Source organism: Mobula birostris, chromosome 8, assembly GCF_030028105.1.
Source record: "Mobula birostris isolate sMobBir1 chromosome 8, sMobBir1.hap1, whole genome shotgun sequence".
NCBI lineage: Eukaryota > Metazoa > Chordata > Chondrichthyes > Myliobatiformes > Myliobatidae > Mobula > Mobula birostris.
The window spans coordinates 66,750,319-66,762,665 of NC_092377.1; the positions used below are offsets into that span (position 1 = coordinate 66,750,319).

Consider the following 12,347-nt stretch of genomic DNA (forward strand, 5'->3'; position numbering starts at 1 on the left):
ATGATATTGGCACAATGTAAATTTTCTAAAGCAATAATAAATGTAGTTAAGTATACAAGTTTGGCCTCAAAATGCAGAGATAAGAATAGAGTATGGGTTTAAAGCTTGTTTTAAACACAGATTTATGAAAGCAAGGCACATTATAGGCAGCATTTAGGTTTTCCTTATCTGCTTTATTCAATAATATCTGGAGGCCATAACTTCTAAAAATAGTCTCTTGGGTAAAGCGCACTTGGAGCAAAGAGGAATTTTCAGCCACTGAATGTGACAGAACCTCTATCTCTATTGGACTGATGAACTATCTCGCTTTCATGAATTGACCTCAGCAGTACAGGGTTAATGAGGGGGAAGAAAAGTCTCTGCGTTCAGTGATGTTTCATTTACGAGCTTTTAGGGCAATTTTCAGTAGAATTTTTATCGTCTTTTGAAGTTCTCCAAGGATCACAGATTGCTTATGGTGGATGAAAGTATTGTATTTAAGCTGGCTACATATATAATTCATACTCTTGTTGATAATGCCAGCAAAGCACTGCTTGCCGCCTTTTTTTCTCAGAAGCCCTAGCAATGTCGTGGTAATGATGGGCTGAAGGTTGCTGAGGATGTTAAAATAAATGGGTACAGTGCATTGAAATGTCAAAGGGAAAGAAATACATTCTCTGCTAGCATCTGTTAGTAATTACAGCTATATATGCCTCTTAACAAAATGAAGTTCTAATTTAGCACTTTGATCTTTAATGTTTTAAACTTTAGCTATCTCTTGTAAAATTATATCCATCATATTTCAGTTTGAGACTTATTGTTACTGCATTTTCATCATCAACATTTAAACTAATTCGTTTTACATAATCATGCTATCTAGCTTACAAATATCATCTATTTTGTGCAATTGAGCTGCATATATTCCTTTCAGAGTAGTCTTTACCTTAGACACTTAATATTTCTGCTCAATACAGAAATCTCATGGTTTCCTGTAGGCACACTGCAGGTTGTCTCTTGTATTATATTTGTCCCTTGTAGATGATTGGACTAACTGTTATTAATTGGTGTCAATTTACAAAACAGCTTTTTATCAATATTTTAAAAGATGTGTTTTGTGACAGCGACCATGAAGTGTAGAAATCACATACTGTCTTCAGTCTGCAGTGCTTGATAAAGTATCACATTTCTGGGCAAACAGAAATTTCCTTCAGCTAAATATTTGGAAGTCCTGAGACATTGTTGACCACAAACTCTGTTCCCTCATCACAGATTCCACTCCTGTGTCTGCTATTTGACCAAGTTATCGGACACCTGTGTTAAATACATGTCTTTGTGTTCAAATTTTGTTTGATCATATTTCCCTAATAGATCTTGGACCTTTATAATATATTAAACTGTATCAATGCCAGTTTCTGCTGTCACGTCATCTATTTAGCTTATGCTCCTGGAAGTCTGCAGCATGGCCAACTTTGCTTGTAAATGTGCTGACCCTTAAATGTTGATTTCTCACTGCATTAACAATGACTCCTGTTCAGATGCAATTTTTTTAGAAAAATACTTAATTCCTGGTAGTGCATGTAGTAGCCAGTGCCTGAATTTGAAGTTCTTTGAAATATTTTGCCTAAACTAAATGTTTTAACTCCCTTTCTCCGAATTTGCTTTTGTTGTAGGAGTCCATCATTCTTTTGCCATTACACCAGATGGCAACACACGATCCCCTGAAAAGCAGAATCCAGTTAACCATAACTGGAAGTTTTCTGATTTACAATGCAAGTGCCAACCAGATGATAATTAGGTGGTGGTAGCTCCATACACCATCAGTGTATGGTGGGCAGATGTACTATGTGCCTCTCAAGTGGCTTGGACCACTGAAGGTTATTTTCTTTTCCCCCTACAGATTGGTCTCCTTACTCTGGCTAAGAGGCTGAGTAAAGGACCCTGGTCAGAGGAGAGTTTGTGCATCTTCTGCCATTCCACGGGTGAGTGGTATTGGAGCTATGCCTGAATGAGCCCAGGAACCTGCTTGTCCCATGCAAAAACTGCCACCAATTCTTCACGATAGAGATATTTTTGTTAGCCCAGATCTTGCAAATAAAATAAAAGAACTGAGGTTGCTAACTGCAATTTCCCAGTCTTCCACAAGGTGTACTCTTGAGAAGTTTAAGCTCTATGACGAGTAATCCTGCAGTATTAGACCTTGTAATTGAGACGTAATTTGGTTTTTAATACTGCTTCACAATCCTTTTGACTCTCAAAGGAAGCTCATTTTACCTGTGCAGGTTGTCATTCCTTCACAAAAAATATTTCAAAATTCTGTGCTGTTTTAAAGTTGATATTTTAGCTTTATTAATCTCCTGATATCTATTTGTAGCTTGTAAACTGTCTAAATGAGTTATCTTATTACTTTGTTTTCTGTCCCTGAGTATCTTTGCTGTTCCTCTTCCACGAAGACAACATGATGCAGAATGATAAAGATCCCCTAACAGTGATACTCGACAGCGGCTGACTTTGGGAAAGAAGATACTCATGTCCCAGAGAACACAGACTTTTTGCGTAGCCTACACTTCTGCACTATCACTTCACTCTCCACATGCCCTTTTTGGTTTGTGGTTGATAAACTTTCTGTGTTGCTGTTTGGTCTTGAACTTGGGAGTTGAATTAGTTAGTCCATGTTTCTTTCCTTATCTTGATGCAATTCTGAGCAATATTATATGAAAGGAGGATGGAACATACTATTATCAGACATTTATTCAATTTTTAACATTGTTTTTTCTCAAATCCTCCTTTGAAATTCCTGATTTACAGCTCTCACAAGTAGAAAATTCCAGATCATGACAGTCCTTGGCAAAACTCCTCCTTGCAATTCCCCTCCCCCTGTATACTTTAAATCCTTTTCCTCTTCTCATTGAACACCTTTTCAGTGGTAATAGCTTTTTCTGTTGAACTTACCCTAATGCATCATATTCTAGTACATCTCTGTCAAAGCTCTTCATTTTCTTCAAGGTGCGTTCTGATTACTAAACTCTTATAGTACATAGGGTTAGAGTATTTTTCATTTTGTTGTTATACCTTAAACATTTTTTAGAGAAAAGTAGTGCGATTTTCAGTTTCTTACTTTCTGATTGTAGCCTGTCAAACCAAGACACAATATTGCACTTTTATTTTAAAAAAGCAATTTTGAAAGGTGTAATATTAAGACATAATTATTCTTGTAGCTTAATTTTGTATCTTAGTTCTTTGTATCGTAAATGTGTAGCAATGACCTAACCAAGTCTTGAAAACAAAAAAACCTGGGAAAGAAGTTAGGCAGAATATAATCCTGTTATTTGATTGTAGAGTCAAAGAACCACTTATGAAGAGTAGGAAAGAATAGATCCTTAGTTATTATTGTACAAGCTTAGTTTGAGCAACCAAAGACCCAGTTCTACCCTGGGACTCCAGACCTTTTTTTGAGAATCACAACACAAATTACCCAAATTACTCAAATTGTGAGCACTGGGGCCCAGCACAACTCTCTTTGTTACCCTACTAGTCACAGACTCTCAACTGAAAATGACATGGGCCAGCACAATAACACAATGTATTACAGCACCAGCTGTATGATTGGGGTTTCAATCCCACCACTCTGTCTAATTTTCTACATTCTCCCTACACCCAAGTCGATTTCCTCTGGTTTCCTCCCACAATTCGTGAGTTAGTGAGTTATGTGCCTGCTATGTTGGCGCCAGAAAATGTGGCAACTCTTGCAAGCTGCTCAGCATAATCCTCAGTGATTTGATTTGACACAATTCACTCTATGTTCGATGAACATGTGACAACTAAAGCAAATCTAATTGAATTCTGGCCCTTGGAGTATTATTTGCAGTTCTTTCACCTACCTGCAGGAAAGATTAATAAAATTGAAAGAGTACAGAGAACATTTATAAAGCTGTTGGCAGGACTTGAGTTACAGGAAAACGTTGAACAGGTTGGGACTTTATTCACTGGCGTGTAAGAAAATGAAGGCAGATTTGATAGAAGTATACAAAATTGTGAGGGGTATAGATAGGGTAAATAGAAGCAGGCTTTTTCCAATGAGATTGGGTGAAACTAGAGCTACAGGTTAAGGGTGAAAGGTGAAGTATTTTAAGAGAACCTGAAGGGGGAACAACTTCAGTCAGGGTGGTACAAGCATGGAATGAGCTCTCAGCAGAAGTGGTGAATGCGGGTTCGATTCAGTATTCCCTATAAGGTGTGTATGTGCACACGTCTTTTGCTACTAGTGCCCAAAGAAATTTGAACTGCGCTTAAAGGTTGTCACCCTCTACCTTCTTGACATGTTAAGTGATTGTATGAAATCATACCTCCTTTCAAGTTTCTGATGCAGATACTGGTGACAATGTTGAGTTTGTGATAATTTGTCTGCAGATTTTGGGACTGGCTTATCTATACTGTTTTTATTGAAGAAATTGCATAGCACAACATTTTTGCACACATTGGTCATTACAAATTAGAGGGAATGTTAAGAGAAGTTTGGGTAAGTATCTGGGTGGGAAGAGTATGGAGTGCTCCAATCCAGGTGCAGATTGATGGGGACAATGCAGAGTAACAGTTGAGCAAATCAAATAGGCATAGCACCTGTTTCTGTGCTGTAGTGCTCTCTGAATATAATGTCCTCAATCCACACCGCTATATTCTCTTGGGCTCTTCTTTTGTTCAAAAATCTGTTAGGGGATACTCTTTCAAAGGTTTTCTAAAACACTGATATTTTCAGTTCTGCTCTTTTCTTCTGATGTATTTTGGTTAAAACCTAAAGGCAACTTTTAACAGGTTTGTCAAAATCTTTTTTTCATCCAGTTAGGTTTTGAGCACTCATTCTGTTCTAAGTGTCCTGTACCAGTTACTTAACAATAAATGTGACTATTTCCCCTATGAAAGATGTCGGTCTAACAGCTCTATTATTCTTGGTTTCCTCTCTCCCTCTCAAATAGTGGGATTCAGCTCTTCTAGAATCTTCAGAATTTTGCAATATGACTACCTGTGCATCCACAGTCTCCTTAACCACCACTTTCCAAAGTTTTGAATGCACTTGTGAGGATACAGTCTCAGAATTAAGAATCATCCCTTTAAAACTGAATGAGTAATTTGGTGAATATGAGCACAGATTGATTGGTACTTGAATGGTGAGGGTTTAAAGGTTACAGGCAGAAGGTGGGACAATGGGATTGAGCAGTTTGACTACCCATTGTAGATCCTTCCTGTCCACTGTAGTGGAGTTTCTGTTCATGCAGTGATGTAGTATGTTAGGATGCTCTCTACTGTGCATCTGTAGAATGACATAAGTATGGATGTACACAGTCCAGCTCTCTTCAGCCTCCTCAGAAAGTAGAGGCGTTGGTGAGCTTTCCTGCTTGTGTGGAATGTGTTCTGGTACCATGAAAGATTGTGTGAGATGTGCACTCCCAGGAGTTTGAAACTGCTCTCAGTTTCCACTGCTGTGATGCCTATGTAAAGTGGGGCATGAGTAGTACAAGTTCTCCTGAAGTTGATCACCTCTTTTGTTGACATTGAGGAAGAGGTTATTTACCTAGCAACAGGCCTTGAGCTCTTCCACCTCCTCTCTGTAGGCTGCCTCATCGTTGTTGGTGATAAACCCCACCACTGTCATGTCACCAGCAAACTTGACAATGTGATTACTTGGCTGTTTGGCCATGCAGTCATATGTGAGCTGAGTGTACAGCAATGGGCTCAGCACACAGCCCTGGGTGGGGGGGTACCCACGTTGAGGATGATGGAAGGGAGGAGTGGTTGTGTATCCTGACTATCTAACGTCTGTTGGTTAGGAAGTCCAACACCCAGTTGTACAGCGGTGTATTAAACCAAAGAATAGCTTGCTCACCAAGATCTGTGAGACAATACTTTTGAAAGCTGAACTGAAATCCAGAAACAGCATTCTGACATAAGTGCTCTTGTTTTCTAGGTGGGTCAGGGCCTGTGCATGACAGATGCTATGACATCTGTCATGGAATGGTTCTATTGGTAAGCATATTGATGAGTATCCAATGTGGCAGGAATGGAGGTTTTGATATGTGTCATTACTAGCCATTCAATGCACTTCATGATGATTGGTATCAGTGCCACTGTTGGGGGGGGGGGGGGGATGGTGGTCAATTAGTTCTGAAGGTGTAAAGTGTTCTTTGGTACAGGGATGATGATGGTTGATGATGATGAGTGAAGTGTTGAAGATGTCAGTGAGCTGGTGTGCACACTTCCTGAGTACTCGGCTGGAATGTTGTCTAGCCCGGCCGCAGAGTCCTGCTTTTTGCTGTGGTTACAGGCTGCTCACCTGGAAGGGGAGGAGGGGCTTTACTTTATGAGCAAACAATCAATCTATGTATATAAGCTATTCTATGTATTTATATTTATTAAGTTTTTTGTGTTCTTTATCTTACTGTGTTTCTTTGTGCTGCATGAGATTTGGAGTAACAATTATTTCATTCTCTTTTACACTTATGTACTGGAAATAACATTAATCAATCTTGAATCTTGAAAACTTACACATGATTGAATGGCAGAACAGACTTGATTGGCTGTGTGGCCTAATTCTGCTCCTGTATCTTATGGTCTTATCTTAAAATGGATTCAATCAAAATATTTTCTGCTGTTTCTTGGACAGCGTCAGAAGTTTGTCACATTTATTAGTTTATTACGTTTTCTTGGATGTTAGTTCCCACACTGTTTCCCAACACAGGCTGCTTGCCTTAGGCCAGACATTCTTCTCTCCTAAAGCACAATAGATTTGAGAAAGAGTCAAAGACTGGAAATTTCACATGCAATAAAACAAGCTGGAGGAGCTCTGCAGCATGTGTGGGAGGAAAGCAATTATTGAGGTTTTGTGTTGAGACTCTGCATCAGCTCGTAGTTAATGGGATAGTGCTTTGGGTTGCACTACCTCTGAGTAAATTTTTGAGTAAAGTTGAAGCTATCTTTTGTATTTTCAGTCAATATCTACTCACACCTGTTTAAAGAATACCTCTCATGTTTGGCAGACTGTGCCCTGGAAGATCCTAATAAAGTTTTATGGAAATTATTTAAATATAAAGAGTTTTATGTCACAGGCCAAAATATCTTTTGGAAGTGATAAATAAACTCTAGTGTCAAAATTTGCAGATGAATTTCTTAGACTTGTTTCCTGATGTTCATCTTAATGAAAAAATTACACTTGGGGAAAACATTTAATTTTCCAAAATAAAAAGTTCTTGCAGCCTAACTTCCCCACAGCTATATTTAACAATTCATTGCTTACAGTTATTTGCAAATGTAGTTCTACTAATAGTTCACTTTCATATTGTGATCTCCCCAGAGTAAAGATTTGGAATTGAGCCAGTATTTACTATGTGATTTATTGCATCTTAAGTGTGTTTTAAAATTCCAAGATCCAAAATGAAGGAAAACTAGATTGTATGTTAAACCCTGCAGTCTCACACCATTGCAAAACATTGCAAACAGCTAATTTAACTCTCCTGTTGATCCGCATTGCTTTTTAATAATCATTCACTGAAGAAACTATGTTCTTTGATGGAAATTTTTTAAAAATCCCCTGGAAATGTGTTAAATTGGCACTGAGATTACTGATACTGATTATTAAGTTAATTTCTGAATACTTATTTTTAAAAAGGTGAGCTATAATAGTAAAAATTTGAGCATCCCATGTAGGTAACACCATCATCAAGCTGTTGTGTATTGTTGCCTGAGACTGACTCAAAGGCATAGGAAGCAACAGTTAATCTTGGTTAACTCTGAGTGTATTAAAATGAAGTCCCAGAGAGCAGCTGACCGTTAGTTCCTTTCTTTCCATATGTATCCTGGGACTCTGCTTGAAGCATTGATATTCTTCTGCTGGTATTCCTCAGTCTAATAAAATCTAAAATTTGATTTATCCCACTAGTCAAATTGACATCCTAATAAGCTGCGCTATTTTTGCTGGCCTTCTCAGAAATCATCTCTCACTGAAATGGGCTTTTCAGTCCAATTTGTCTATGTTGACCAAGTTGCCCACCTGAACTTGTCTCATTTACCAGTTATCTGTTCCACAACAGATTCCATATCCTACCTTGAACTGAGTTGACCTGTGCTGCCCTGTGTCTCAGTATCTAAGTGGGTAATAATGAAACCAGTTATTTTAGCATCAACTATTTGTATCTTTTCAATATGAATTGCTTAATTATCTCTGAAGGGAAATAATGCAAATGCTGGGCAAGATAAATCCTTAAATAGCGTAATGGCATTTCAAGTGATTATACAGAGCAACAGTTGTGATTGCTTTCACTTATTTCTGTTTTTCTCTAGTATTATAAAATATAGTGAACTTGTGGCACTTCCCCAACATCAATTGTAATTAGTGAGTGGAATAGCCACAGTTCTGTGTTCATTCAACCTAATCTTCCTTCATTACCGTTGTTCTGGGCATCTGCAACCATCTCTTCACAGTTTCTTACGCGCTTGATGTGAATTTTTTTTGCTTAATCATTAATACCAGAGAAGTAGTTCATTACTTACATTGGAGAAAACAATGTAATTACACAAACAACATGCTTAAAATGAAACTAATTCATATTTAAAAGTCTTTTGCTGAACAAAAGCTGTAAAATTCCTTTATTTGAACTGTACACCTACCCATACTCCATCATAGCTCTATATTTGCTCAAATACTTATCAAATTTTCTTCATAAAGTTGTTATTGCATCAGTGTTCATGGTTATTTCAAGAATTATATTTTAAAATTTTGCTCTAGTTCTTGTGCAATTTCGTTACCACTGTTTACTCTTTTTCTAACCACTACCATTTGTCAGTTTTTCCTTATTTATGTTAACAGAACCATTAATGATTTTGAATATATCAGCAAAGTGGAAATGTTATTTCTTTGAACCAGTCCATAAAGAAAGATGAAACAGATTGATTAATGCAAGTTCAAATTAGATAGATTTTTCTGAGCAAATAATATTTTGGAATAAATTATACTATAACTTAAAACATGCATGTTTGGGAGAAACAAGTCATTTTGAGCTTTTCCGAGCTGAAGCTTTCAGAGCTTTCTATTTCTGTGGCTTTCCTTGTCTTGTGTCTGATTCATTCTAAATTAAATAGAGATTTCAATGATTAGCCAATAACTCCACATTCACAAGCTTTCTAGTGGTAGAAAAGGAACTAAGATCTTGGCCTGTTTTCTACAAGTGCAATTAATGAAACAAAATTGTAAGATCAATGTCAAAAGACAACAACAACATAAAATGTGATGCATTTTTAACAACAAGAGAAAATAGCACAGCTTACTAGGCTGTCAATTTGACCAGCGGGATAAATAAAATTTCAGATTTTATTAGACTGAGTATTAGAAGAGCACCAATGGTTTAAGATTCTAATTCCTTTGTAGGAAGACTCAATACAAATGGATTTAATCTGTGTCGATTGCAAAATGTTTCAACTCTTAATTGCTAGAACTATTTCCAATTGCCATTTTTTTTTAATATTAGTGGTTTAAACAGAGTCTCGACAGTTTTTATTTTGAAAAGGATCAACGCTAAACTTGGTGGTGTTCACCTTGACCAAACGATATGTTTTTTCCTTCGCGATCCTCTGCACACATTTTTTCAGGAAGCATATTTGGACAGTGTTCGGATTGATTTTGTTTCTTTCATAGTCCAGGTTTATCTCTTGTACTGGTGGACATGAGTAATTTCATCACAGAGGAAGTTGTTCTCAAATGGCAGGGGTAGGCAACCATGTCTGACAAAGGAAGTTAAGGGCTGCATAAAAACCAATGGAAAGGCATATAAGGTGGCAAAAGTGAGTGGGAAGTTGGGTGATTGGGAACCTTTTAAAATCCAACAAAAGGCAACTGAAAAGTTATAAGAAGGGAAAAGATGAAATATATGAGGGCAGGCTAGCCAATAATATAAAGCAGGATACCAAAAGCTTTTTCAGTTATATAAAGAGTAAAAAGGATGTGAGAATTGACATTGGACCACTGGAAAATGATGCAGGCGAGGTAGTAATGGGGGACAGAAAGTTGGCAGATGAATTTAATGGGTACTTTGCAACAGTATTCACTGTGGAAGACACTAGCAGTGTGCCAGAGGTCAGTGAGTGTTAGGGAGCAAGAGTGAGTGCCATTGCTATTACAAAGGAAAAAGTGCTAGGCGTCCTACGGTGTGGCTATCCAGAATGAGAGGGCACAGCCTCAAAATTGAGGGGTGACCCTTTAGAACAGACGTAAGTAGGAATTTTTTTTAGCCAGAGAGTAGTAAATCTGTGGAATGCTGTGCCACAGACTGCAGTGGAGGTCAAGTTCATGTGTACATTTAAGACGGAAATTGATAGTTTCCTGATCGGTCAGGGCATCAAAGGATATGGCAAGAAGGCAGGTGTATGGGGTTGACTGGGGTCCGTGATCAGCTGTGGAATGGTGGAGCAGAGTCAATGGACTGAATGGCCTAATTCTGCTCCTGTGTCTTATAATTCACTAATAAAGCTTTGCACTTTCAGTGTTCTATGACATTTGGCACGACTTTGGCAGGATATATAATTTAACAACTTTTGTATTATTTAAGAATAGTAAGCTGTGTCGGAGGTAAAGTGACAGCTTCCAAGGAACTTGAAAGAGAAGATCAAGATCTTTTTCTGCTCCATCTTTGAAATCTGTTGGAAGTAAAAGGGATAGATTTTATGAATGGGTAACAGCATGAGTTTTAGGGAACAACACACCCTTTGACAAGTAATCTAGAAGAATCAGAAATTAGAATTGTCCCACCATCTTGAAATTCCAGAAATACAGGGTGAAATGCTCATTGGTTACAGTATTTTACAATAAACCCTTCTTGTTGATATTAATTCTGACTTTAAATTTGGAGAATTCTTCACTGTCCTTCAGGGATTCCAACGAAATGTGTTGATTATAATTTTGTAAATGGTTATTGTATATTATAAAACTATAAGTAAAGCTTACACTAGTTGTCATCCATATTAGCAAGTGCTGTTGATTTATTTTGATAGCTTGCCTAGTGTTGGTGACACTTAGGTTATCAGTTCTCAATGTTCCTGGGTATCTATAATATACAAACAATCATTAAAGTACAGTATATTGGGACATAAATAGAAAATGAATTTTAAAAATCAAACCCATGCCGTTTGCAATGGTTCTGGTAATTCTGTGGTATAAATGTTCCTGAAAATTGGCAATGATATTGAGTGACGTGTGAGAGCTTAACGGGATACGGTTTGTTTTAACTATTGCTGTTCCAGTGTTGTGCTTGCTGTTGCTTAACACTTGACCTCTTTTCATTCTTTATCTTTATCCTTGCTCTTCCTTGGTGTTCCACACTGTTGCTTTCAATCCAGCATCTGTCTCCAGCCCTGGAGTCTTCCCCCCATGTTACTGATCATGGAGCATGCTGCTGCTGTCAGATATGTACCTTTGTATCTTGCTTTACATTCTCGGTCTATCTGTGTGATGTTTATGCAAACAACCATGTATGCTGTCTTTTTTTTTCAGGCAAGCTGGATACGCTGGCATGAACCAAAGTGGTATGATGGGCTCGAGCTCTCCCTACAGCCAACCAATGAACAACAGTTCTTTAATGATGAACCCTCAGACCACTACTTACAACATGGCATCCAATATGGTGAACAGCTCTTCAGGTAAATCACGTTCAAAATGGGGAGAATTATACTGTTGAAAAGAACATAGTTCCCTTTTGAGAAGCTAGGGAAGAGGTTTGATCTCTATTGTATGCACTTTCAGGAGTTAAGAAAATTGCAGGTATTGATGAAATGCAATGCATATTAATTACCAATTCATGCATTTTGCAGGTACTTAAGAAAAGAAATATCTCCTTTTTATTGATCAGAGATGTAACAGATAAACTGTTTGAACAATTATTTTGTCTTATAACAGTTCAGTTGTTTTAGGGAAGGGCGATAAATCGACTGCAGATTATTTCTTACAAATTGAAGAGAAAGCAATGCAAAGAATCTGATCATTGGCAAATTAGCTTCCTTTAACTTAGTATCAAAATGTCCAGTTGTCTGCATTTTTGTACAACTTTTTGTACCTTCACTTACTCGGAGAAGACATTAATTCTATGCTTGGGGTATGATTCCTAGATGCCAGACATCTAGTGCCTTACCCAAAGGTCAGATTTAATATAATTCATGAGCAAGTATTAAGGGACATTGTGGACATGATCTTTACTCTGCAACTTAAAGAAAAAGCAGGAGGAGGTGCCATCTACTATTTACAGTCTTTCTCAACCTTGCTGAAACTTTTGATTGTCAATTAGGAGGGGCTGTTGAACACCCTTCTCAAACTTGGTTCCAATAGAAATTTCTCC

At 37.6% G+C, this 12,347-nt stretch overlaps 1 protein-coding gene across 10 annotated transcripts in view; it reads left to right on the forward strand.

Moving 5' to 3' along the window:
* arid1b (AT-rich interactive domain 1B) overlaps positions 1-12,347 on the forward strand; it is a 416,405-nt gene that overhangs the window by 340,062 nt on the left and 63,996 nt on the right. For all 10 annotated transcript variants that reach the window (XM_072265352.1, XM_072265356.1, XM_072265355.1 and 7 more), the window contains one exon: positions 11,510-11,655. In XM_072265352.1, the coding sequence (XP_072121453.1) occupies positions 11,510-11,655 (146 nt within the window). The remainder of the gene's footprint in view (positions 1-11,509; positions 11,656-12,347) is intronic.